Source organism: Equus quagga, chromosome 1 (genome assembly GCF_021613505.1).
Source record: "Equus quagga isolate Etosha38 chromosome 1, UCLA_HA_Equagga_1.0, whole genome shotgun sequence".
In the NCBI taxonomy this organism is placed as follows: domain Eukaryota; kingdom Metazoa; phylum Chordata; class Mammalia; order Perissodactyla; family Equidae; genus Equus; species Equus quagga.
Genome location: NC_060267.1, coordinates 88,939,871 through 88,967,139, shown reverse-complemented (window position 1 = coordinate 88,967,139; position 27,269 = coordinate 88,939,871). Strand labels below are relative to the sequence as shown.

Genomic DNA, 27,269 nt, shown 5'->3' with positions numbered 1-27,269 from the left:
TGTTCCCCTGGAGTGATGTGGGCACAGTTGGAGGTGTTGCAGGAATGAAAAACCCTCCGCAAACTGTAAAGGGCTGTAGGGAGCGCAGGCACGGCCACCTGGGCATGCAGGGTTGGGGACGCCAGTCTTGCTCTGGCTTCCCAACGGGGCTCGGCTGGGTCCAGTCGCCCCTCCCTCCCTGGCGCGCTCTCCCTCCCTCCCGGCTCCCTCCCTGCCAACGCGGAGCGCTGGCTCCCGGCATGCCGCGCGCTGCTGACAGCCTTATAAATAGTGGCCTTGGCCACGGCGGCGAGCACGGCAGGGCGCGCGCTGGCCCCGGCGCCCACCGCACCCTCCGCAGGTCAGTGTGCGCCCGCGGGGCTGGGCGCGCGGCGGGGCGCCCTGCGGGGAGCGGGGAGCCGCGCTCGCCAGGGGGCCGAGCATTTGTGTGTCGGGGTCTCCGTGGGGTTCGTGTGGCTGTGTTTGTCTCCGTGATTGTGATCTGGATGCATTTGCCTGTCTGTATTCCCCAGGCTGTGCTCTGGGCATTTGGGCCACAGTTGGTGTCCCTTTGTGGATGTGCGTTTGTGGATGTGTGTTGCAGTCCCTCCCAGCCTCCGACACGGTCACCCCTTTGTCCCGGCTGGTACTCCTAGGGCTCCAGGTCCCTGCCCTTGGCATATCCCCACTGGGGCCCAGGGAGGGGGGACTGAGGGCTGACTCCCTGCCCCAGAGGACCTGGGCAGGGGTAGCCAGTGTGATTGGAGGAGCTATCCTGTGATGTCATTTTGACAGCACTTTGGGGACGGGAAGCCCCTGGGTGTTTGGCCCCCTGCCCCAGCCCCCTGAAAGGGCAGGGGCTCTGTGGGAGCCCTGGGGCCAGCACCTGGGGCCTCTCCTGAGCACTGCTCAGCCACCCACCCGGGATGCTCCAGCAGCAGTGGGACAGGGCCTGGGGGGGGCAGGGCCAGAGAGGGGACACCAGCTGCCCAAGGTCACACAGCTGAGTGATGGAGTTGGGATTTGAACCCTAGTCGGTTGCCAACCACTGGGAAGGCTGCTCTCGGTCAGGAACTGGGAGACCTGGGTCTTGCCCTGGCCTTGCCTTGTGATTGAGGTTAAGGTGCTGTCCTTCTGAGCTCAGGTCCCCAGGCCCCTTGGCAGACCACCCAGTCATCCTGGGAGTCACTGTGGCCCTGACCTGGGGGCCTTATAAGGCCTGGGTGCTGAGCCTGTAACCCAACTCCATCCTGGACCCCCCGGCCACCATGAGGCCTCCTCACAACCCAAGTTATTTTAGACCAAGGAAGTGGCAGGTGCCAGCAGGACACTGGAGCTTAGGTTACCGGGAGGGGGCGGGGCGGGTGGGGTCCAGGCCACTCCTCAGGGCGGCACTGAAGGCCGTCCCTGGCCTGGGGACCCTCCCCCTCCCCCCGCCCCTGCCAGCTTCTAAGGGGTGTTGGCAGCTGCTCCTCTTCCTTGAGCACACTCAGCAGGAAAGAGGCTATTAACTCAGGCCCCAGTTTGGCGGGACAGTCAGCAAAGTTGCTCAAGGACCCACCGGGTGCCAGACCCAGAGCAGCAGAGAGCACAGCCCCAAGTCTGACCCCAGCCAGGCTCTGGAGCAAGTCCCCCCTCCTCTCCAAGCCTCAGTTCCCTCCCAAGATGGCTGTGAGGGTGGAGTGGGGCCCCCAGCCCTGTGCCTAGCCCAGGCCCAGTCTGGTGTGGGACACAGGCCTGCCGTACCACAGAGAGGAGCGATACAGTGTGGTGTGTGTGATGCTGGGGGAAGTTCCGAGGAGGCTCCTGCCAGTGTGGGAGTGGAGGGCAGAGTCCTGGAAGACTTTCTGAAGGAGGTGACACCTGAACTGAATCCTAAACGATAGCACCTTGGGGAAAGGCATCCGGACATTGGGTGTAACATTAGCCGGGGCCCGGAGGTGGGACATGATCATGGTGGGTGAGGGAGCTCCAAGCAGTTCAAGCAGCTGCTGCTGAGGCTGCAGAGGGTGTCAGGGCCAGATCACTGGGCCCTGTCAGCTATGTTAATGGCCAGGCTTTATCTTGGGAGCTGAGGGGGCCACACATGGAGGGGTTTCGTGCAGGCAAGTGACATGGTCTGATGCTGTCAGAGAAAATCCTGCAGATTGCCTCGCAGAGGGCAAAGGTAGGGAGGCCCATGGTGGCAGGGACAGTGGCCAAGCCTCCTGTTGGGACAAGGAAGCAGCGGTGGGGACGCAACTGGAGAGAGGCTCAGGAGCAGGAGCACTGGGACGTGTGTGCGCAAGGCAGAGGTGGGCTGTGGGAGAAGCATTCCTGCTGAGCGGGGGCCTTCTGCTGAGAGGGACGTGGAGGAGCTGGGGACACGGGAGGGGCTGTTCAGAGTCTGTGGGGTCTGCGGGGCTTCCAAGCCTGTCCAGGGTCTATAGTTTTAAGGGGCTAGGGAGAGAGGCCTGGGCTGGCTGGGCAGGGATGGGGCATCTGGGAACTGAAGCCAACAGTGAGAGGGTGGAGTAGGGACGTGGGATGGGGGTCCCAAGGGGGAGGAATGCTGGCCGAGGGTCAAGGTGAGAGTGGTTATGATGGATGCTGCCCTGGGGGAGGGTTGGTGGCTGGGGAGTGGAGGCCAAAGGTGTGCAGATGGCAAGTCTGGAGACTGATGGGTGGTGGAGGTTGAGGGAGGCCCTGGGGGGGCTGGAGAGGCACAAGGTGGGACCCAGGCAGGGTTGGAGTTGATTTATAAGCGGACAGGAGGTGGAGGCAGTGGAGCAAGGTCCTCAAGGCAGTGAGGGGGCAGCAGCCACGTGGAGGGTGGAAGGTGGGCCTGTGCAGGGGCGAGAGCCTGGAGACCCCCTCACTTGAAAACTGTAAGGGCTGTGTCCATGGGAGCAGCTCCCGAAGCTTCCTCCCCCCTCAGGCTCTGTGTCCCTTTGATCATCCAAACTACACCCCAGATGAGGACACATGCAGCTCCGGTCCCTCCTCCCACCTCCGGGCAGCTTTCCTCCAGGCTCTGGGGAGGGGAGCGTCGTCAAGGTGCGGGGCAGACGCTGGCACCACACACGCCCTGTTATCTGGGACTTGCAAGGGGAGCAGCCCAGCAGTTGCTGGTGTCTGTTTAGGACCCCCAGCACTGCCCTCACCAAACAGCACCTCCCATGGGAAGAGGTGGACCGGAGGGGGCTGCTGCCCTTCTGTGACAGGTGAGACAGCGGAAGCACAGAGAGGAAAGGTGACTTCCCCAAGGTCACCCAGCCTCCTGAGCTTTCCCTGCCCCCAGCTGCCCCCTCCACCCTCAAGGGCACGTCAGGGCCTGGCACATTCTGGTGGCTTGGAGGAGCAGAGGCGGGGTGAGGGGGCATCCCCCTCACGAGCCCCCCCGTGTCCTTGTGTTGCAGAGTGCTGACTCGGCTCCCTGGACCTCGGCAGGATGGAAGGTACGGAGTCTCCTCTCCTGCTCACTGCCTGGGCCTCAGTGTACCCCTCTGTTAATGGGGCGTGCTCTTGGGACACATTCTGGGAGGGGCTGGAGGAGGCTCTGGGGCTGCCGGAGGGGTCCTGTCTGGGAACCTCCAGCATCCTCCTCGGCTTCTCACGGGATGTGTCAGCTCCAAGATTAATTTTAGAAGAGACGAGTCCTCCTTGAGGCTCCTGAGGGCCCCACAGCTCTCCTCCCACGCTGGTATTTATAGAGCTGAATCCCTGCCTTTTTCTGGAAAGGGTGGGCCCTGGTGAGAGGAGGCCTGTCCTGGGGAGAGGCCCCCAGTGTGCAAATGCCAGGGCTGACGAGGACAAAGCAATTCCCTCCTCTCTCTGGGACTCAGTTTCTCATCCAGTAGGGGTGGGTCTGGAGGATGTATGGGGCCCTCCTGGCTCCTGTGGAGGGAGACATGGGGCAGACAGAGAGACTGGCTGGCCCACCTTCTGGCTGCCCCACCCATCCCATCCCTGGCAATGTGCCTCAGCCTGGGCGGCTCTTAAAGAAGCCTAGTGGGCCCAGCTGCTGCTGCCTGAAGCCAGCGGTCACCCTTCCTCCCCTGGGGCTCCGAACATCAGCTACCACTGGGCTGTGGCCTCCCCCAACACCCGGGCTTGTGCCCATCACACAGCAGGCAGAGAACGGAGCCCACAGAAGTCGTTCTTCTGACAGCTCCTCTGGGCCTCCAGCCCCATGGCGGGGAGGGCCCCTGGGAGCAGCTGAGCTCACCTCCTCAGTGTGGCAGGAACATGGAGCCAGACAGGCGTGAAGACTTCTGTCCTAAGGTCACACAGCAAGGTCCTGCTTCTCTGAGAAGGGACGGCCAGGCAGTCTGGGAAGAGGGCCTGGGTTCCACTTCCGGTTCTGGCATCCCCGGGGCAGATCCCTGCCTCTCTAGGCCTCAGTTTCCCCTGTCTGCTGGGGCTGTGGTCTTACTAAGTTCTTGGGGCCAGCGAGGCAGAGGTTGGAATGTCAGCTCGCCTCCCTCTCTGGGCAAGGGTTCCGTGTGCCCACCGCAGCCCTCTGCCCGGCAACCGTCTCCAGGGAGACGTATGTTGTGGTTGCCAGCTCCACATTCGTACCGCCCAGGGAAGGCGGGCGATGGGCAGGCCCAGGGCCTGGAGGGGAAGAGGAGGGGATGCAGCAGAACAGGACAATGGGGGCCTGCTGCTCAGTGACAAACCCCCGCGATCAGGAAGACTCTAAGGCCAGAGGTGACCCGCCACCCACAGGGAGGGGCTGTGAGGGTTGACCTCTGAGCCCCTCGGAGCAGCCTCCAGGCCTTTGCCTCTGCTTGTCCCTCTGCCAGGAACACCCTCTCCTCCCTGGCCTGTCCCAGTCTCTGAGCTTTCCTGGCCCCATCACCACTCACTCTGGGCTGTGGCTTGTCTGCCTCCCTGACAGAAGTGTGAGCTGTGTCTAGCCCTCTGCCTGTGGCCCAGCCCAGGCCTGGGACCCCAGAGGTGCTTCTGGCTCTTTGTCAAGCCAGTGACTGAGTTCTGCTCCTCTTTTCCCTCCCACAGAGAAGCTGAAGAAAACCAAGATCATCTTTGTGGTGGGTGAGTCCAGGGAGGCGGGCGAGGCAGCAAGCAGGGAGGGTCTTCGCAGGTGCTGGTGGGAGCCCGGGCCTGGGGCTGCCTCCTGGGCTCTGCCCCTCCTCCGCTGGGCGACCCCGGCAGACCCTGTCCCTGTGGGGGCCCCATTTCTCAGGGCTTCTGAATGGGTGGGCGCTTGCAGGTGGGCCTGGCTCGGGGAAGGGCACCCAGTGTGAGAAGATTGTCCAGAAGTACGGCTACACCCACCTCTCCACCGGGGACCTCCTGCGGGCCGAGGTCAGCTCGGGCTCAGCCAGGGGCAAGATGCTGTCGGAAATCATGGAGAAGGGGCAGCTGGTGCCACTGGTGAGTGGGCCCTAGTGGGGTGGGGAGTGATGGTGGCCCTGAGTGGATGCCAGCAAAGCCCACGACACCCTGGCAAGGCTGACCATGACCTTCCCTGACTCTGAACCCTCCTGTGGGTCCCCATGGCCCTGGGTGGAAATTTCCTTCCAGAAGCTCCCAGAGCCTCCAGGACCCTGCCCTGCTGACCTGTCCAGTCTCCCACCACCCTGGCCTTTCTCTCCCCAACCTCATCACAATCCTTCCTGCCTGGAATGTGCTTTCAGACCTTCCTAACTCCTCAGATTTGGGCTAAGACCCCCCACCTTTATACGCCTGTAGCCCTTCTTTGCCCATCCAACCCATGTCGTGCTTGGAGCTTGATGGATCAGCTGTGTAATTATCTGTGTCCTCGGCAGACTGTGAGCCTCCTGCGGGCAGGGAAGGGCTGCTTTGTTCACAGCTGTGTCCTCAAGGCCCCGGACAGGAGCTGGCTGGGAGGCGGGGCTCAGTCAATACTATTGAAGGAAGGAAGGAAGGAAGGAAGGGAGGGAGGGAGGGAGGAAGGAAGGAAGGAATGCCTTGCTCAATCAATCAAGTCTTCACAGTTCAGAGAAGGCTTCCTGGAGAGCGAGGCTTGTTTGGGCTGTGTTAGGGCAGGGGGAGCTTCAGGCTGGGGGGCAGCGAAGGCCCAGAGGAGGGGTAGGGAAGAGGGGCTCATGGACTCCTGCTTTTGCTGCGCCCCTAGGAGACCGTGTTGGACATGCTCCGAGACGCCATGGTGGCCAAGGTGGATACTTCCAAAGGCTTCCTGATCGATGGCTACCCTCGGGAAGTGAAGCAGGGGGAGGAGTTTGAGCAGAGGGTAAGATGCAACCTGGTGGGAGCTGTGACGTGGGGTGGCCTGTGGGGCGGCCAGGCGGAGGCTGCCGTGATGGGCAGAGAGAGACTGATTGGGGCAGGAGGGGCAGGGGGAGGTTGGACGGAAACCAGGCAAGACTTTCTGGAAGTCTTTCTAGAAGTCTAGAAGAAAAGGTATAGAAGAGGAAGCACCAGGCAGGGGAGTTCACCACCCTGGGCTCAGGTTCCAGCTCAGCTGCTTGAGGCCTCGGGCCAGTCATTCTGCCTCTCTGAACCTCAGTGTCCCCTTCTGCAAAATGGGGAGAGACAGTTTGCCCCTGCCTCGAGGGGCAGCATGGGGATTAGAGAGAACGCGTTCTTCAAAAGTGGGGCTTGGCACCCCATAAACACGTGGTCAGAGGGGCAAGGACAGCATGGACAGGGCTGGAAGGGTCAGCCTGGTGTGGGGAGAGCATGATCTGTGGGGCCCAGTAACTGGGGGTGATGTGAAAGAGGGAGGCTCAGGCCTCAAATGCCGGGGAGGGCAGTCTGGTCTCCTTCCAGGGACCACGGGGAGTCTGGCTGCAAAGAGTGGGCCTTGACCATGATGCTCTGAGTCGCCTCAGGTTCCCACCAGGAAAACCTGCCACAGGGTGGGAGCACCTCACCCAAACAGACACGTGTATAGGCACACGTGCATGCACACACAGGCACACAAGCGCACGTCCACATGCACACAGGTCCGGAGGCGCAGAAACACATGCACGAGACCATAAGCATGTGTACATGTGCACACACATCTGGCAATGTATACACGCACACTCATGCAGTGCATGCATAGGATGCAGTACACCTATACACAAGGATGCACACAAGTGCACACTCATGGGCACAGACAGATGTACACACATACACACACGTACATCCATACCTCTGGTGTCACAGGTCATATGGGGGAAACAGATGAGACTATAAATACCTAAGAGGGAAAGTTCAGCAAGGGTGGGTGGAGGGCTCAGCAAGGGCTTCTTGGCAGAGGGACTCCTTCCAGGTCTTGTAGGCAGGACTGGGCATCCCAGTGGGCTGGAGGCAGGACCAGACCCCTATGCCCTGCTCCCCACCTCTGTGATCTTTGGGCTTCTATAGCTTTGAGCCTCATCCAGAAGTCAGACACTGTATTTCTTTTTTTAAAAAAATTTTTTATTATTTTTATTTTATTTTATTTATTTTTTCTTGTGGTCATGATAAGCTTATAACATAGTGAGATTTCATTTGTACATTAATATTTGTCATACACCATATAAGTATGGCCCTTCATCCCTTGTACCCATCCTCCGCCCCCTTCCCCACCGGTAACCACTAATTTGTTCTCTTTGTCTGTAAGTTTGTTTGTATTCCACACATGAGTGAAATCACATAGTGTTTATCTGGCTTATTTCGCTTATCATGATGCCCTCAAGCTCCATTCATGTGGTTGCAAATGGGGTGATTTTGTCTTTTTTTATGTCTGAGTAGTATTCCATTGTATATATACCACATCTTCTTTATCCCCTCATTAGTCAATGGGCACTTGGGTTGCTTCCACTTCTTGGCTATCGTGAATACTGCTGCAGTGAACATAGGGGTGCCTAAGTCTCTTTGAATTGTTGATTTCAAGTTCTTTGGGTAAATACCCAGTAGTGAGATAGCTGGATCATATGGTATTTCTATTTTTAATTTTTTGAGAAACCTCCATACTGTTTTCCATAGGGGCTGTGCCAGTTTGCATTCCCACCAGCAGTGTATGCGGGTTCCCTTTTCTCCACAACCTCTCCGACATTTGTTGGTTTTGTCTCGGTGATTATAGCCATTCTAATGGGCATAAGGTGATATCTAAGTGTAGTTTTGATTTGCATTTCCCTGATGATTAGTGATGTGGAGCATCTTTTCATGTGCCCATCGGCCACCTGTACATCTGCTTTGGAAAAATGTCTGTTCATATCCTCTACCCACTTTTTGATCGGGTTGTTTGTTTTTTTGTAGTTCATTTGTGTGAGTTTTTTTAATATATTATGGAGATTAACCCCTTATCAGATATATGATTTGCAAATATTTTCTCCCAGTTGGTGGGTTGTTTTTTCGTTTTGATCTTGGTTCCCTTTGCCTTCCAGAAGCTCTTTAGTTTGACAAAGTCCCACTTGTTTATTTTTTCTTTTGTTTCCCTTGTCTGAGTAGACATGGTATTCGAAAAAAACCTTTTAAGTCTGACGTCAAAGGACACTGTTTCTTAACCTCTAAGTGGCTGCAAGACCTCAAGAAAGTGTCTACCCTGATCTGGGCCTCAGTTTCCCTGTCTGTGAAATGGGGGTTGACTTAGCTTCCTTCCAACTAGGAGGCGGTGGACCCTGTGGTCACATGCTAGGCAGCCCTGAGGCACGTCCTGGTCTGGCCGCTATCTATGTACCAGCTGTGTGATGTCACCTCCGACCCTCAATGCTACATCTAGAAAGTGGGGTTAATGAAAGGCTCCATCCCCCCTGGGGCTGCTGTGGGCGCTGCTGTGGGCGCTACTGTGGGCGCTACTGTGGGCGCTGGGCTCAGCGCAGGGCCCAGCCCTGCTGTGGCCTTCAGAGGTCTGGACACCGGGTCTTCTTGGCTCTGGACACCAGGGGGCGCCAGGGCCTCACCGAGGGAGGACTGGTGCCCTTTTCCCTTCCAAGTCATCCTGGTGGATGAAATGTTTGTTCCAATGACAGTGACATTGTTCAGAACCCCCAGAGCTCAGCAGCCCCTCACCCCTTCACTCAGCCCTTGTTCCTTTGTCAAGTCCTGGTCCAGCCCTGCTGGTGTAAGACAGACGCCAGGCTGCCCTGGGGGGCTGGCCGCCTGGCTGGGGAGACGGACAGAAGTCAATAGCCAGACGCCTTCCTGAGACAAGCCTGAGACAGCAGTAGAGGAAGGAGGACTGGAAGAGTTTGTCCGGGTGGCGGGGATGGTGGTGGGGGTGGCGTCCGGGAAGACTGCCCTGGAGGAATGAGATTTTGGCTCAGATCTGAGGGTGAGCACTTAGCGTTGAGGGAAAGGACTCCTGGCAGAGGTTCCTGGCATGAGCAGAGGCCTGGCGTGGGAGGAGGTTGATGAAAGCCTAGACCAGAGAGTCTGTGTGGCTGAAGCAAGGAAAGCACAGGAGTGAGCAGCACGAGACAAGGAGGGTGGGAAGGGCAGGCTGAACCGTGCAGCTCTCATAGGCTGGGGAAGGAGTTTGGACTTTCTCCTGAGGGCACTGGGGAGCCATGGAAGAGGTCTGAGCAGGGGAGTGGCAGGGCAGATTGGTTTTAGGAAGGTCCCTCAGGCTGCCTTGGGGAAGGGCTTGAAGGTCTGAGTGGGTCTCAAGTGGGGCCCCAGAAGTAGGGATATGGGGAGGAGGGGGCCCCAGAGGGCAGGAATGGGGCCCCTGTGACTCATTCCCTGCCCGCAGATTGGACATCCCACGCTGCTGCTGTATGTGGACGCAGGTCCTGAGACCATGACCCAGCGGCTCCTGAAGCGTGGACAGACCAGTGGGCGTGTGGACGACAACGAGGAGACCATCAAGAAGCGGTTGGAGACCTATTACAAGGCCACAGAGCCTGTCATCGCCTTCTACGAGAAACGGGGCATTGTACGCAAGGTGCGCCCCAGCAGCCCCGGGGCAGCCCTAGGAAACCTGGCTTTTTGCCTGGCATGGCCTCAGATTGCTGTGACCTTGGGCCAGCCCTCCCCTCTGGGCCTTGGTTTCCCCACTGGTTCAGTGATGGGCTGCTGTCCACCATGGCTGGGCTCCAGGAGTCTGGCTGGGCCGCTGGGGAGGTCAGCCCTGCCTCGGTGGGGCCCACCCAGCCGTCCCTGGTCGTCTCCACCCTTACGGCCCGTCTCCCCGCAGGTCAATGCCGAAGGCTCCGTGGACAGTGTCTTCTCCCAAGTCTGCACCCACCTGGATGCCCTCAAGTAGCGATGTGAAGCCCCTTCCCCACCTCACAGCCCTGCCCCGCCCCTGCCCTGACCGGAGGCCGTCCTGGCCCGAGCTCAGCGCCTCCACCCTGCGTGGCTGGAGCACAGACAGAGGAAGCCACTCTATCCTGTTTTCATGGACAGCTGAGCACTAAAGGAATTTCTAAGGACATTTGGTTTTACTCCTTTTTCTTTGCTTCCATCGGAGTTGATTCATGTGGCAGGGCCACCCTGGCCTTGGGGCCCCAGCCGCTCACTGTCCCCTTCCTCCTCAGGCCCCTCAGCCCCCCTCAGCCAGCTGCCCTCCCCCAGCGCCCATGGAAGACCCAGGGCCCTTCCTCATACAGGCTGTGCCAGGCCCCGGCTATGCCAGGCCTGAGGACCCAGGGCGATGAGGCTGGGTCCCTGCTCTCGAGACTTGTGGTCAGGCAGAGCTGGGCCCTGGCCTGGGTTCCTCCGCATCCTCGCTGCGTGGCCTTGGCCCTGCCCTCTCATCTCTCTGAGTGTGTTTTCTGTGCTTATTCACCGCTGGGGCCTGGGCTGCAGCAAGCAGTGAGGTCATGGGCCGTGGGGGCTTCCTGGGCAGTGCAGGTGGCACATGTCAGCTGGCCGAGTGGGCAGTGGATTGGCCTCCTTGGTACAGGAAGCTCTGAGGGGCTGTAAAAGGCATCAAGAGTGAATGGGGCGGTCACGGTCACGGGTGCCTCCCTGAGGAGGTGAGCCGTGAAGGACCTCCCACTGTGTAGCCCTGGACAGGTCACAGCCTGCCCTTTCTGAGCCCATTTCCAAATCTGAATTAGGCTCGGTGGTTAGGATGAGAACACGCTGCACAAAGGGTGTAGGCTGTCAGTCACCACTGCGGGGGGCCAGGACCAGAGCGGCCTTGGGGATGTGCAGGGCTGGGGTGCTTGGGGATCCCCCAGGGTCTCCCGGGGAGCCATCTTCCCTTTTCTGTTCTCTTTCTCTCTTTGACCTCATCACTGAGAAATGTTCCACTTGGTGCTCATGTGTCCACACCTGTCCCAGCCCCGGTGGGCTCCCTTTAAAGACAATAGGCCCTTCGGCCAGGCCTTCCTGGCTGGAACACAACTCCACGTGGGGCTGCTTGTGTCTGCTGTGTGTCCCTTCTATTTATGGCACATGTGGCTGGTTTTCCACTTACATTAGTTATTTAAACTTTCCTTTAAAATAAACAAAGGGCCGGCCCCATGGCCGAGTGGTTAAGTTCACACGCTCCGCTTCAGCAGCTTGGATTTCACTGGTTTGGATCCTGGGCGCAGACATGGCACCGCTCATCAAGCCACGCTGAGGCAGCATCCCACATGCCACAACTAGAAGGACCCATAAGTGAAAATATGCAACTATGTGCTGAGGGGCTTTGAGGAGAAAAAAGGAAAAATAAAAATCTTTAAAATAAATGTATTTAAGTTATAAAAGGTGGGTCTATTGGAAGAAGATCATGAAATAAGTAAATGGAGAAGAGAGAGAGAAGAAGAAGGCAGGTATCACGCGGGTGAGACTTCCGGTCGGGGGTGGGGGGTGAAGGCCTGTGCAGCTGGTCTCTCTGTTCCCCTCGCCAGCTGGGGCGTGCGGGGAAGCCCCCACTGCTCTGTGACCTCCCACCTCGGGGTCTCCATGTGGCACCTGTCAAACCGGCTTAACACACATGCACACATACACCCCTGCACACGCATACATGCACATGTGCACACACCCCTCTGTCCCAAGGTGTCTGAGAATCAGCGTGAGGATGGATGGGAAAGCACGCCAAAGACAGGAAAGAGCTAGAGAAATCCACCTGACGACACAATCATCATCATCTTTATTTTTTTGATAATCAAAAACAGCTTCATTAATTCAGATGTGTCCCGGTCGATGAAAACCTAAGCTGACCCAGACTGCTCACCACAGCATCACTTTATTCACTTAAAAAAAAAAAAAAACTTTAAAAAAAGCCATGAAAAGTTTAAAAGCTCCAGTAATCGCCACCCATCCTTGCCACCACAAACCTTCCTTCGAGGGTTTCCTTCGTGCACATTTGTTCCTTCAGCAACTTTCTAGAGCGCTTGCCATGCTGGCCAGACACAGGCTCGTGGGTCCCTGGCCCGCTGTCATGTGGCTCCTGGCAGGAGTAGGGGGCCCAGGCTCACAAATTTCCATCAGCTCTATTCAACTGAGACCAGTTCTGGGCAACTCAGTGCACAGAGCTCAGAGCAGACACTTGAGGCGGGGGCCTTTGGGGACACCCTTTGAAGATACCTAGGAGTTCACCATGAGACAGAGGGCATGGAAGGGCAGAGGGAACAGCCCTGCACAACCACAGAGGTGGAGAGGATCTGTTGGGTTTAGAGAGGGCAGAGGCCTCAGCAGGGCTGGAGTGCAGGCTAGAAGGGGTACAGTAGCAAGAGACGAGCGTGGTAGGGGGTGGGGGCCAGATGTGCAGGGCCTTGAATGCCAACCCAAGTGCTGAGTCTTTGCCCTAAGGGAAACGGGAGGCTCAGCGAGAGTTTTGTTTTTAATGAAAAATTTCAAACAAACTGAAAATTGGAGGAAATAATATAATGGACACCCACATACCCATCACCAACATTGAATAATTGTTAACATTATCCCATACTCCCCCATTACTGTTTTACTTTTGCCAAAGTATTTAAAGTGAATTACAGATAAGAAAAAATTTTACCCCAAAAGTATAACTTCAGTAGGAATCTAAAAAGTAAGGACATTTTCCTGTATCACCACAACTCAGAGTTTCAATAACAGAGTTAACACTAACACCATAATGGATAATCTCAGTCCACATGCAATTGTCCCTAAAATGTGTCTTTGTTCAAACCAGGATGCAATCCAGGACCACACGTGCATTTGGTTGTGAGGTCCGGCAAACCTGTTTTAACCTAGAACGGCTCTTTGTGACATTGGCCTGTGAAGGGACCGGTCATCCTGCAGAAAATTCCTCCCAGATCCACCAGTTGCTTCCTCGTGGTGTCATTTAACTTGCTCCTCCATCCCCTGAATTCCTTGTAAACTGGAAGTTATTTGTAAAGGCTTCACAGATTCCAGTTAAGCCTTTGGGGCAAGAACACCTAAGAGCTGAAACCCTTGGACGGTTTTCAAACCAGGCAGGTGGCAGGATTTGCTGTGCTTCCAGCTGTAATGTGCACACAAATCTCCCCGCGTCTTGTTCAAAAACTGATCTGATTCAGCGGGTCTGGTCTGGGCGGCGAGGCCCCAGCTGCTGGTCCGCGGCCCACACTTTGGGTAGCTCGGAGAGAACCTGCGCTGTGCAGGCGGGAGCCTGGAGGGGGTGGGGGGGAGGTCACATCTCTAGGGTCAGGATGTGCTCATCATCCCGCGGTGGGCTGAGAGCTGGGTGTGGCGTCGGATGCCAGACAGTCAGTGTTGGTCACTCTTCACATCTCCAGGGACACTCCAGGCAACAGCTTGCCCCAAGGTGCCAGAACATTCTCACCAGCCAGAAGGAGGGTATAGCCTCTGTGACCTCAGGGTTTCAGAGAGGAGAGCTTGTGGGTGGGCCCCCTGGAAGGGTGGCCTCAGATGCACCCCTTGGACTGCGCCCCTAAGTCTTGGCCTCGGGGGCCCTGAGGGCCTGGCCGGAGGCGCTGAAGTGGGAGAGGAAGGAAGCAGGGAGCAGAGGAGGCCAAGGCTGTCGCCTCCCAGCCGCGAGAGGGGCCTCGAGTAAACAGGAAGGCCTGGCGGCTCCACGGTGGGGGGGCTTTGGAAGGGTGGGGGCCAGAGCTCTACAGGACATGCGCAGCCTGAGGAGCACAGGGCTTCCTAGCTGGGGAAGCAGACTCAGAGAGGGTGTGTGGCTTGCCCCAGGTCACACAGCGGGGCAGGGGCCCAGGGCCTAGCCTGCCAGTCCTGTTTCTGCCCCCATCCTGGGGTTCTGGTGCAGGGTCTCCTGCCTGTGCTGACCAGCAGTATTCATGAGGTGCTGGGTGAGTGTCTCCCCTTCTTGGGCCTCAGTTTCCCTCTCTATGAACTCAGAGCCCTTACCCTCAGAGGTTCTAGAATCCTGGCCCTGTGGAATCCTTCTGCCTCCGAGGTGGTCTTCATGGGTTCTTCAGACCTGGGGGAGGGGGCTTTATCAAGGGGTCCAACATCGCCCAGGAGGCGGCAGGTACCAGGACCATTCCTCGGGGAGGGAGAGAGAGACTTTGAGGGCCTTCACTCTTCTAGAACAGTCTGCCGGCACCACTGACCCTTGTGACCATGCTGTACCCTTGGGGAGTCATTCCTCCTCTTCAGAGACCCTGTCCCTGGGCTCAGAACGCCCCTAAGACTCACACCCTTGGGGACTCAGAATCACGACTTATGAAACTTGGAGCTGTGCAGCCCAGCGGTTATGCCCATCCATTTATTCCGTAAGCATTTATTGGGTGAGTGCCTACCACGGGCCAGGCACTAGTCTAAGTGATGGAGATGCAGCAGCAAACAAGGCAAAGCTTTGGCCCCATGAGACTTCTGTTCTAGAGAGAGAGAGACAGACAAAATAAACAATACATAGAGTGTCGGACGGCGCTGAGAGCCCCTGGGCCAACTGCTGGCGTGGGGAGAGAGCTATTTTAAATGTGATGGTCAGGGAAGCCCTCACTGACCATATGACATTTGCTCTGCCGCTTAAAGGATGAGGAGCAAGCCCTGTGGTTATCTGGGGGGAGAGTTTCAGGGAGAGGGAAGAGCAAGTGCAAAGGCCCTGAGGCGGGCATGTGATTGGCACATTCAAGGAACAGCAAGGAGGCCGGTGCCGCTGGAGCGGAGTGAGCAAAGGGGAGAAGAGCAGAGGGTGAGGTTAGAGAGGGGACGGGGGACGCCCACTGGATTTTTGAGGGGCCCTGGCTTTTATGCTGAGTGGGGCAGTTGTCTGTGAAGGGCACTGAGCAGAGGGGGATGGAACTTGACAGCCTCCCTTTACGGATGCAGAACGGGCTGGGGGCATGGGTGGAGCAAGGCAGCTCCGTGAGGAGGTGATTGCAGTATTCCAGGAGGTGCTGGCGGCTTGGACCAGAGTGGTAGCTATGGAGTGGTGGGAACCCCACAAACACTGGGAATTTGGGGGAGCAGCTGCCGGGATTTGCTTGTGGGTCGGATGAGGGGTGTGAGAGAGAGTCACGGTCGATCCGAAGCCTTGAGCAACGAGAGGAGGGCACTGTCACAGTCTGAGATGGAGAGACTGAGGCAGGAGCAGTTGGCAGAGAACGAATAGAGCCCGAATTTGGACGCGTGAGGTCTGAGATGCTTGTTAGACATCCAGGGGTCTGGAGCCTGGGGGAGGGTTCTGGCTGGAGATATGAAGCTGGGAGCCATCAGTATATGGATGGTATTTAAAGCTGTTTGTCTGGATAAGGGCACCCAGAACAGCGCTTTTCAAATTTTAATGTCCACAAGAATGCCCTGGGATCTGATAAAATGCAGGTTCTGATTCAGCAGGTCTGGGGTACAGCCTGAGAGAGGAGCCCACTTGGAGCAGCAAGTGTCTAGGGCATTCTATTTTATGGCCAAGACCCATTGGTGGGTAATGAAATCAACAGAGTGGCTTGTGATCCGTCTTTGAGAGAAAATGGAAGAGGATGGATGCACATCACAAGAGTATATACGGGTTCACAAAATGTTTGTTTCAATTTTTTGAGCCTGAGTCCCAGGGTTTGTGCTGGGGCATGACGTTCTGGTCGCTAAGGTTTGAGAAAACCTGACTTGGGATTGACTGAGGGTAAACAGAGAAGGGAACAGGCCCAGGGACCAAGTGCGGGAGGATGAGGAGGCACCAGAAGGAGGCAGATAAGGCGACCAGGGAGGTGGGAGGAAACCCAGGACGGAATGTTCTGGAAGCCAAGGGAGATAAGACAGGTGCAGATTTGAATTAGCCTCTGCTTCTCCCAGGCCCTGTTGTCGTGCACAGCTGAGCCTTAGTTTCCTTTATTGTAAAATGGGGATGTGACAGTCTTTGCCTGTTAAGGTGGCTGGGAGGTGGCACTTGGCCCAGGGCTGGGCGAGCATCTGAATGGCAGAGTGATTCTGATCCTTGTCCTGGGCTTCCAGAGCCTCCAGATCATCAGGCTGCCCTCCCATTGCCCAGAAGAAATAGGCCCAGAATATCCAAAGGTCTTGCTTGAGGCCACCAGGGGCAGAACCTGGGTTCCCTGACTCCCAGTCCAGCACCCTCTTTCCTCTGCACCCACTTTCTCCCTTGTCCCTGGGGGTCTGGCCCTGCTCTTCTCAACAGCTGGCTCCAGGCCTGCGCTGGAGACGGACAGCCGCCTGGGGGGTCCCTGGGGGCCGCCTAAAATTCCTCCGGTGGCCAGCGGCCAGGGTAGACGTGCTCCATCCCTTCCTGTGGCCCTGGCCCTCGAGGCCCGCCAGGAGCAGAGTTTGCGCACCTGCGCACTGTGGGGTCCAGCACAGGGGCCTGGCCATCGGCCACATGTCTCTTTGGCGTGTGGATAGGCGGCACCTGAAAACATCTCTATCAGTCAGAGCCCCGGCAGGAAACAGATGGCACGCTCCCAGAGGATAATGTGAGGAAAGTTTAATGAAGGGTCTGTTTACACAGGTGCGGGCAGGGTGCGGGGAAAGCACGGGGGACGGTGCGGGGGCCATGACCAGCCTGGGCCTGAAGGGCTGTGTGGAGAGGGTCCGGACAGGGCCGTGGTCTGTAGCGGAAGGAGGCCACCAATTTGCAGGGACCCTTCGGGAAAGGAGCCAGAGGAGAGAATCCTCCTCCTGCTTCCTCTCTGATCTGTGCAGGGGAGAGGCGGTGGGAGGAGGTAGACATACCTCATACCTCAGCCGGATGGAGAGTGCATTTGGGGGGCAAACGGAAGACAGCCAACCCAAGGTCTGTCCCTGGCTGTGAGACCACATGACTAACAAGCTTCCCGGGGGGAGGTGAACCAGTCCAGGGACTGGCTTCTTCCACTGGGGAACAGGAGCAAGACCTACTTCTGTGTGCCTCAGTTTCAGGGCCCCAGCCCCTGCTTTACCTTCCAGGGCACTTCATGCTTTCAATAAACAGATCTCAAGAGCCCAAGGGTCCCGGCCATGTGCTGGTGCAGGGGCATCAGAGTCCCTGCCCTCGAGGGGTTTCTGATGGAGTGGAGAGACACACGGCTCGACGCCACATGGGTTGGGGGTGGTGGGCAGCCCCTGGGAGCTATGAGAGCCACAGGATGGCCTCCTCTCCACCCCTGGGGGTCCCAATCTCTCCCTCCCTCCACATGGTCTCTGGGGTCAGGGCTCCCCGCCCTCCTGGGGCTGTCTGTAGGGTTTTTCTCCCTGGAGGTTTCCTACAAGCTCTTCCTCGTGTCCACGTGCAGCCTTTCCTGCTTTCTAGAGAATCCAGTGGCCTTGTTTATAAGGTGGGTGGCGGTGGGTTCTGCAGCGTGGAGGGAAGTAGGAAGGAGGGAGGTTTGTGAAAAGCCTCTTCGGGGGTCCCTGTTATGGCCCCGGATGCCCCGACACCCACTCCCGACGACAATCTGCCTCACCCTGTGACACTCACAGCCCCCGTGACATCTGTCCTCTCTATAGTCAGCTCAGGTGGTGGCAGCAGGGAAGGAGGTGCGCTTGGAGCCAGGCAGTCCCGGAGGCACCACTTTCCAGCTGGGGGTCACTTAACTTTCAGGAAGCCCAGGGTCCTCCTCTGGAAGTGGTGACGGTCCCGGCCTCCAGGAGCGGCCGCAAGGATTCAGAGCTGATAAGGTGAACGCCTAGGGTGGGGCCTGTGCACTGGGAGAGCTCAGGCCCTGGGGCTGGATTAACTGTCCCTGGGGCACAGACACTGGTCTGGGGGCCTAGAGAGCCCTCAGAGCCGCCCCACTGTCCCCCACTGAAGCCATCCTTTGCCTCCTGGTGCCCACCTCCCCATCTCTGCACCTACAGAAAAAGGCAGAGGAGCCGCCGCTCCTGGGGTGGCCCCCTCCGCCCCATCACAGCCTTCCCGGCTTGCCGGGCATGGACGGGTCTCCCGTGACCCCGCGCCCATGCCCAGCCAGGAAGTGGCTGGGCAGCCACAGGGCTGGGCGAGCAAACCTTCCCCAATCCCCACCCCAGGAGCCACACCCGCCCTTCCCTCCCCTGTTAGCTCCTGCAGAGACAGCACACTCCTGCTCTGCCCCCTCCGGAGGCACCCAGGGCTCCCACCTTCTCCTCCCTCCCTGGGCCTCGCTTTCTCCATCTGTGACCAGGACAAGTACAAGAGGCAGACTGCTGGCCCCACCCCGCTGTGGGTCCTGCCAGCACACACCAAGATCTGTCTTCTCAAAGCCCAGCTCTGCCAGCACCTTCTGCTCCAGAACCCTCCGTGACTCCCCGAGGCTGGCATTCGAGGCCCCCCAGCCAGCATCTGCCTCTCTGGGCTTCCTGTCCCTACCACACCCCTGCTTGTCCCACAGTGGTCCGACCACTTCCTGCTTCTGTGCCTTTGCGCAAGCTGGTCCCCATGCCCGACAAGCCCTCCTCACCCCCTTTTTTACCCTTTCCCCCCAACTCGCCTAGTTTTTCACAGGCCAGGCCTAAATGCCACCTCCTCCAGGCAGCTCGGGATTCCTCCTCTGAGCTCCCTTGGGCCTGACGCTTGCACCATGGCCGGCACATAGCTGGCAGAATGAACAAGGGACAGGTTCTGGGATTGTCTTCCAGGCTCAGGGAGCACTGACGGGGGAGCACTTCCTGTGTGCCAGGCCCAGGACTCAGCGCTGTGGTGCCCTGACCCCTGGAAATCTCACAGCAGCCTGGTGAGGAGGGCACCATGTGCCCACTTTACAAACAGGGTGACGAAGGATGAGAGGATTGGCTGAGGGCCTCATGGCTCAGAGCAAGCAGAGCAGGGTTTTGAACCCAGGACCATCTGAATGGCTTCAGAAAAGTCATTAGAGTGTGTCCCCCTTTCCGTTGGGGCTGCCTTTTGTCCCTGAAGGATTTTGTCCCCATGGAGGGGCAGGCACAAAGTGTGTGGCCCTGGGCAGGTCCCCTGTCCTCTTAGGCCTGAGGCCTCAGCCCCAGCTGCCACCCTGTGCCAATTTGGGAGTGTTGCTTCCTTAACCTGGGCCTCAGTTTCTCCTCCTGCAAAACCCAGACTGACAGCTCAGGTCGTGTTGTGTAAGCCGGCTTCGGTGCCTGACGAGAATCCCAATGCCACCACCTCCTTGGGCCACTCATCTGACCTCACCAGGCCTCTGTTTCCTATCTGCAAAATGGGAACACTGAGTTCACAGGGCTGTGAGTTCCACACGAACCGCCTTGGCCAGGGCCTGCTCCCTGCAAGGTCCTTTGGTGGGCTGTTAGGGTGATTGTTGTCATCTGCCCCCTGGGGGCTGCCAGATGCATCCCACCAGCCAGCCCTGGAGAGGGTGGGATGGGAGGATGGGGTGCATGGGGAGACAAGCCTGGAGCCTGGGCCCTCCCACCCCACTGCCTCCCCCCGCCCCAGGGCCCCCCACCCAGTGACAAAGCCCATGGCACTTCCTCTCCCCGCCTGGCAGGCCGCCTGGCCCGGCCCCTTCTCTAAGGAAGCGCATTTCCTGCCTCTCTGGGCCTGGCTGGATGAGCCGGGAGCTCCCCGCTGCCGCCGGTCATACCCCAGCCTCCGTCCGCATCCTCGGGCCGGGCCCCAGCTGCCGTCCCCAGGAGCCCAGCGCGCGCTCCCGGCTCATCTCTCGGCCCGCGCCCCCCGCCTGCCCCTGCCCCCTCGTGCCCACTTCTCCTGACCCCTCGGCCGCCACCTCAGAAGGCTGGAGCAGGGACGCCGTCGCGCCGGCCGCCTGCTCCCCTTGGGTCCTCGCGCGAGCCCACGCCAGCCCCCGCGCCCGCCCGCGGCCCTGCCCCTGGACACCGGATAAGGCCCAGCGCACAGAGCCCCGCGTGGACACCATGGACCGAGGCGCGCTCCCCCAGGTCGTTGCCCTGCTGCTGGCCGTCTGCAGCCTCAGCTCCACAAGTAGGTGTCCAGGGACCCCGGGTGGGGAGACTTGGCCCTCAGAGCACAGACCAGGCCCCAAGTGTTCCTGGCCTCTTCCCTGTGTCCTGAGCTCATGCCCCGTGGAACTGTCCTGGGGGTTTAGGACAGCCCAAGGGGATGTCAGGGTGATCAACCCTCCTGGTTTGTCAGGACAGAGAACTTAGCGCTAGAAGTCTCAGGCAAACAGGGACGAGCTATTTACCTTAAACCTGGCCTCTGGCCTCTGACCTCCCAGCTATGTCCAGTTTCTCCCCAGGAAACCCAGGTCCCAGAGTGCTGTGCAGCCCTGGCAGAGTCTCCTGCCCTCTCTGGGCCTTGAGTTTCCCATCTGAGGAACGTGTGGGAAAGAGGGCCCATGGTCTCGGCCAGGGCTCTGGGTTCAAATCTCACGGCATTACTTCTTATTGGTGTGACCTTGGGGGAAAACCTTCAGGCCTCTGAGTGAAGCGGGGATGATACAGAACTCCCCTTGGGCGTTGCGAAGGCCGGTGGTGAGGCATTGAGGTGACATCTGTCGAGAGAGCCCCCAGGCAGGGTAGTTGTTTCCGTGATGTTATTGTTGTTGTTTTATGATTAGCTTTCAATTCCTCCACCCTCACCTTCCTGGGACTCGGGAGCGGCTCCCAGATCCCTCTTGAACACAGTGCTCTCCCCGGGCTCTGCTCCCTTCTCTGCTCCCCAGGAAGCCTACGGGATGGGGGTGCAGGCCTGGACTCGGGGTTCTGTCGGGGGGTCCTCAGCCTGGGGTCCTCTGCTGTCTTCTGAAATGACCAGATGAGGGGCCGAGAGGAACTGGGGACCGTCACCCTCATCCCACTCGCTGGGGCCTCGCTGGACCCTGCCTTTCATCCACCTAAAGCCACAGGATGGCCCTGTGGACACCCCTCACCCATGGCGTATCTAGGAACTCCCTAAAGGATCGGGGGGTGGGGGGGGCTGAGAACCGGAACAGCAGCAGCAGTGGCCACCCCCCCCACCCCCGACACACACATTTTAAAGTCCCTAAGCCTTGGTCTCTAAAGCTCTTACCACAGCCTCACTGAAGGACAAGAACTGGGTCTCCGACATTAAGTGACATCGCAGGGATTCGACCCCAGGCCTGTCACTCCAAGAACACTTGCTCCTAACTACATGGGATGTGGCAGCCCCTCTCCATACAGCTGGCCATAACTCTGCAAGATGGCTGCCATTATCACCCCATTTTACAGGACAGGAAGTGGAGGCTGTGACCTGCCAGGTTCACACAGCTCAGACAAGCCCTACCTGAACCCCACCATGCGCCTCCAGGCTGCCCTGCCTTTCTCCTGCCTCCTCCACACTTCTAGCTTGATAACGCTCTCTTCCTCTTGGTCATCAGAGAAAGATCCATGCAGATCTCTAGGGCCTGGTTTTATAGGATCAAAGGCAGGGGCGTGCTGGCAGGTAATCAACAACAGGGGTAGGGGGGAGCGTTTGCCAATTTCCGTGGTGTGAATGTTCCCACCCGGCTGACTTCAAGCTACCGAGCCCAGACTCGGAGCCGGGATGCTGTGCATGGCAGGGAGCACCAGAGCCAGGATGCTGTGCCTGGCAGTCCACCTTTATCTGGCATTTCCACCACACAGATCTGAAAGGCGTAGATAACCTCAAGAGCATAGATGATAGTAAAATGGAGTAAAATAATTAGGAAGTAATGAGTTTTGATATTTATTACCTTTTAAAAATATATATAATTAAATTAAGCTAAATTAAATGAAGCTTAAAATTTTATTTTTAATAATAGCTGTGTTTAATAGCCAGTTGGAAAAACTTCTGAAAATTTATCAGTCTGCTCCTGTGAGCAGGTCCCAGCACCCTGGCCATCACAGGGCTCAAGGCCTTTCCACACCATCCAGCCCAACTCATATACAGTTGGGGAAACTGAGGCCGGTAGAGGGCAGATGGAGGTCTGGGCCAGGGCGTGGAACCCAGATCTCCACACCGGGGCAGGGGTGGGAGTGACCAGGCACCCTCATTCAGACTGGAGGGGGTGAAATGGGTCCGAAACAGGGCCCCAAAGGGGTCCAGCCTTCCGGGAACACAGCTTGGCAGAATCTCTCAAAATCGTAACTTGTGTAACAACTCACCCTTCAGAAGTCAGCCCTATGGCATTATTTGTGCAACTTGTAAAGATGTATGGTCTGTAGGTACCTGTAACAAAAACCCAGCAACCGGAAACCGCCAGAAGGGCCATCGGCCTGGGCCTCATTAAATGAATTATTACTCAGGGGAATACCATGCAGCCATTAACAAGGAAAAGCTACATCTATATCTACCCTGCTGGGGACACCCTGTTAGGAACCCAAACAGCATGGATCCCCCTTCTGTAAGAATGAGGAGTGATAACTCACAAGATGCACAGAGAGAATCCTGATGTCGCTCTCTCCTAGCACTGGGTTTCTCTAGGGGATTTTTACTTTCTAAGACACGCTTTTTCGGCATGTTGGAATCTTTTTTTAAGAACAGACATTTAGAGATCTTTTAAACAGCAATATATTAACCATATATTCACTTCAGCGTGCTCCTCAGAGAAAATAGATAAGAGGAGAAAAAATTAGCTCCCAAACTCCTTTACGAATACAGATGTTGTTAGCATGCCGGTGGATTGCTTACTCATTTTCGTAGCTTTTTAAGGTAATTTTAATGCAGGTGGATTAACACATGGGAGTCTTGTGTCTCCTTCTTACATCCCAGAAGGTTTCTATGTTGTCACGTAGACTCCATAACTGTCCCATTGTGGTTCTGGAATATTCTTTCCCTTAAATGTGTCATCCCATCGTTTGACAATGAATCCCCTATTGTTGAATATTTAGGTGGTTTCCCCTTTGGGGCTAGTTATAAATACCACCTCCGTGCACATTTTTGATACGTGTACCTTTTCCTGTATTTTGGAATATTTCACTTGGATAGAGTCCCAGCAGTGGGGTGGTGGGGTCTGGGGCCCTTGTTGGGCGGCTGGGATTAAAGAGTGTTTCCTATGCGTCCGTGAGTGTTTGCTGGAGCATGGGGCAGAGGTGTGACTTGGAGCCCCCTGCCGCCAGCCACCTGTGTGGGGGTCTGGGACTCTTTAGAGAGGACTAACTACATAGGACAGAGACCACAAATATCCATCCCTTAGAGGCTGCATTTGGGGCAGCTTCCCATTTGCCAGGAAGAAAAAGAGGTTGCAGGAGGAGCTGTGTGAGTCAGGAGAGGGTGGGTGCCTGGGGACGGGGAGACACGACCATTAGGATTCTCTCTCATCTCAGCCAGATGGATGGCGGCACTAAGACCAGAGAGAGAGAGAGACCCTCTCTCGTGGTCACAGACGGGACAGTGCTGGGCCTTCTGAGGACAGGCCTGGTCTATTCACTTGAGGGCCTGAGGGGGGATCTGGGCAAGACGGAGGGAGCCACCGCTTCTGTGTCCCCAGAGCATTAGGCAGCTCTTTGTCTCCGTACCCAGTTTACAGATGAGGAAATCAAGGCTCGGGACAAGTGACAGGTCCAGATTTCAAGCCCAGGCTGTCTGCTGCGGAGCCCAGCTTCATTTCCCTGCAGGTTCGGCAGCCGGGGTGTGGGCGGCTGGGAAACCCAGGCTCCTGGGTCCCCTGGGTCCTCCTGCCTGGCTCCAGCCCTGGCTTTGGGGCATCAGCCCTGGAGGCTGAGGAGGACCCTCATCCAGGGCCGAGCTGACTTCAGTACCTGTGAGAGGGGTGAGGGAGAAGAGACAAATATAACGGCTGACATTGATTTAGTGTTTATTATACGCCAGACACTGCTCTAGACCCGTCATTGTACTATCAGCCTTAATCTTCCCCAAAGCCCGATGAAGCGGACACTCCTGTCACCCCTGTTCTACAGCCGAGGAGGCTGGGGCACAGGCAGGTGAAGGAATTTGCCCGAGTGACGCAGCCCAGAAGTGAGCAGCTGGGGATTGAGCGCTGGGCCTAACCACTGTGCTGTACTGCCTTAGGGGAGATGATGAGGAGCTCCCTGTTGTCAGATCTTCTCACCCCGGGCATTTGGTCACTTTCCTGCACCTACAGTGACCCTCTCACCTAGAGCGCAACCGGATGGGTTCTGATGAGATTTTCACAACAGGGTTTTGAAGGATGAGTAGAAGTTGACCAAGTGGCCAAATAAAGGAAGACCATTGGTCCGGGAAAGGGCATGGTAGAGGCAAGGAGCAAGGAGTTTGAAGGAAAAGCTCACATCTCCCCACTGACCGGGCATAAATAATCGTGACAGCAGTGCCAGTTCCTGAGCAATCCTCACACATCAGGAGCCTGCTCGGCACCGTGCATGTACCAACATGTGTATGTTACCAATGTTCTCACCAACTCGATGAGGAGGGTATTGGGATTATCACCATCCCCACTTTACAGATAGTAACACTGAGGCATGGAAAGGCAGCTGGAAGGTGGCAGAATCAGGATCCGAACCTTTGGCATCTATGGTATCCCTGCACTTTTTAATTCCGTTCCAGGTTGTGGAGTGTGGACTTGACCCTGCAGGCACTGGGGAGCCAAGGCAAGACTGGAGGAAGGAGTTTGGAGGCCTTGCTAGTGGCCGGGCCTGGTGGGGAGTGTTTGGGCTGGAAGGAGAGAAATCTATGAGACTATAAGTGGACCCCAAAAGGAGAAAGGGGTGGCTGGGTGGCTGAAGAAGAGAGAGAGCAGAAAAGACGCTTGTCAAAAGGGTCTGCCCTGGAATCACGAAATTATTTCAGCTCATGTGTCCAGGACACTTTCTTGGTACCAGGCTCGTTGCACGGGCCACCTCACCAAGCTGACACACAACCTGCGAAGTGGGTGCTGGGTACTGGAGCTGAGTCGTCTGGGTTCAGATACAGCCCCTGCCACTTAATAGCTAGGTAACCTTGGGCAAATTCTTGCACCTCCCTAATTTCAGTTTCCCAGCGTGTCAAATAGTTACAATAACAGTACCCCCCTGGCAGGGCTGCTGTGACGATCAAATGAGTGAACTCATGGAAAGCCTCGAAACTGTACCTGGCTCCCAGGAAGCAGAATGGAAGCTGTTTTGCAAGTGGGGAAACTGAGGCTCCGAGAAGTTAGGCTTTTTTTTGCTCAAGGTGACCTGCTGTTTAAGAGACAGAGTTAGGATTTGACCGAAGCCAGTCTGGCTCCAGAGCTGCTTTTCTGGACCGTTACCCTCTGTGGCCTCCCGAGATGCTGGGGGTGGCCGTTTGGGAAGCCCCGAGGTGGCTCTGTGCTTGTGGGATGGGGAGGAGGAGGACAGGGGCAGAGGTGGGAGGTGGCTCCCAGGTCTCTCACTCCGGCCAGTCACCCAGGCCCCCAGCGGCGCCTCCCCTGACTGGGTCCCGGGAGGCCCCGGTTTCCCTTGGTGCCAGGGGATTGTTTTCAGCTCTGTCTGGGCCCGCCTCCGGCTCGGCTCCGGGAGACGGCCGGGCGTCACACTCCCTCCTGTCTCCCCATTCTCGTCTGCGGGGTGGGGGCGGCCAGGATTCGAAAAGGCCCCAAAATAAATGGACCTCTTATCTGATCTCCCAGCCTGGCCTGTTATCTGATCATTACATAATGGCCAGGCCTGTGGCCTCTCCCGCTGACGGCATGGAGGAGGCGGCCGGGCGGCCCCAGCGATCCGGGAGGAACTGGGGTTCCTGGAAGTCTGAGGAGGGGGCAGGGAAAGTCCGGAGGGAAGGAGGAAGGCGCTGCGCTAATCTGCAGGCCAGACCCGGGTCATGTGGGGCGAGGTGAGGACGAGGTCCAGCCTGGTCAGCCACGTGTGGTATGACTCTGGCCCCTCCCGCCTCTCCGGCCTCAGTCTCCCCATCTGCATAGGAGGCGCGCAGACTAGGTAACAGCCAAGAAGCCTGTGTTCACTGCTGGGGAAAGGGGGAGGGTGGGGAGCTCCGAGGGGTTGGTGGGTCACAAAGGGGTGGGACAGCAGGAGATGGTGCCAGCCCTTGAGTCTCCTGGGGTGAGGGAGTCGCTGGCCAGAGACACCACCCCCACCTTTGACAATCAATGCTTCTCCAGTGACTGAAGTCAATCAAATAACTGTGACAAAAAGAACTACTGTGTACCATCTCGGGCAGTCCTCTCAACAGCCTCTACGGGTTGTGGGTCCTGTCCTTGTCCTGTTCCAGACGAGGAGACTGAAGCTCCAAGGGGTGAAATTGCTCACTAAAGCCACACAGCTTGTGTTGGGCCTGAGATTCCAGCCCAGGTTGGCCTGGCTCCAGGGACCTTGCTTTCGACCAAAATGCCACATTCCCCAGGCACTCTGGAGTCCCTGGCCCACAGGACCAGGCCAGGGTGAGGACTTACAAGGCCTGAGGCCCCCATGGTGGCCACATGTCCTCTTCCTGAGCTTATCCTTCCCAAGCTGTTGCTGATGGATGATGTTGCATGGCCAACGGCGGCCATCTTGTGTCCTGCTTTGACCTCTGGGGGTCCTCAGGCCAAGCAGGCGGTGGAAAGGTGGGGACGGAGGCACGAAGGGCAAAAGACAGCCCAGTAGCCTGCCATTCAGAAGAGGCCTCCCTGCCCCCTCCTCTGAGCTGGCGTCGGCTGGACGTGCGGCCAGTCCCTCCGCGCCCATCTTTGATCTCCAAGAAAACAGGAAGTGAGCGCGACAAGATGGAGACACAAACTTCCAAACAGTCTCCCCTTCTCTGTGCTCCTTCCCTCCTCCGGAGGCCCCTGCCCCGGCACATTCCTTAGGACGAGGTGTAGGGGCCTCATTTCCTCTTCCTCCTCTGCTGGGTCGGGGTGAAATTCCATTCCCTTCCCTCAGGACCTGCATTTCCGGGCAGCCCAGTGGCGAGCTCAGCAGCCTCCTCTGGCAGCCGCCTTCCCAACCTGGGCCGCCCTTTTGGCTCACTCTGTCCCTTGGGGCCAGGAGACTCAACCCTCCTTGACCCATTCTTCTTGGCCTCCTTGAGACACAAGAGGAGAAGTTCTGACTCCTGATCTCAGCTCTCGCCTTCCTCTGGAGTGAACCAGCCTGGAAGCTTGGGGCCCGCACGTGTGGGCCCTGTCACACAGTTATGGTCACCAGATGATGCAGCAAATAAAAGTATAGGATGCCCAGTTGAATTTGAATTTCAGATAAACAATGGAGAAAAACTTAGTATAAGTATATCCTGTGCAATATTTGGGATA

General features: G+C 57.4%; 2 protein-coding genes across 4 annotated transcripts in view; both read left to right on the top strand.

Annotated features, from left to right (window-relative positions):
• Nucleotides 1–3,097: 3,097 nt before the first annotated feature.
• AK1 (adenylate kinase 1) lies at nt 3,098–10,315 on the top strand. The gene is made up of 7 exons (XM_046652067.1): nt 3,098–3,182; nt 3,378–3,416; nt 4,981–5,016; nt 5,195–5,358; nt 6,083–6,199; nt 9,632–9,823; nt 10,076–10,315. The coding sequence occupies exons 2-7, from the start codon at nt 3,410–3,412 to the stop codon at nt 10,142–10,144; spliced, it is 585 nt and encodes a 194-aa protein (XP_046508023.1). The 5' UTR covers nt 3,098–3,182; nt 3,378–3,409; the 3' UTR covers nt 10,145–10,315.
• Nucleotides 10,316–14,078: 3,763 nt separating this feature from the next.
• ENG (endoglin) overlaps nt 14,079–27,269 on the top strand; it is a 34,871-nt gene continuing 21,680 nt past the window's right edge. The window contains exons 1-4 of one of the 3 annotated variants that reach the window (XM_046665122.1): nt 16,682–16,717; nt 17,481–17,522; nt 17,789–17,865; nt 19,647–20,101. In XM_046665122.1, the coding sequence (XP_046521078.1) occupies nt 16,697–16,717; nt 17,481–17,522; nt 17,789–17,865; nt 19,647–20,101 (595 nt within the window). In that variant the 5' untranslated portion in view covers nt 16,682–16,696. Of the gene's footprint in view, nt 14,106–16,681; nt 16,718–16,942; nt 17,003–17,480; nt 17,523–17,788; nt 17,866–19,646; nt 20,102–27,269 lie in introns of those variants that run through there. The other 2 variants (XM_046665131.1, XM_046665114.1) reach the window with 2 other exon arrangements.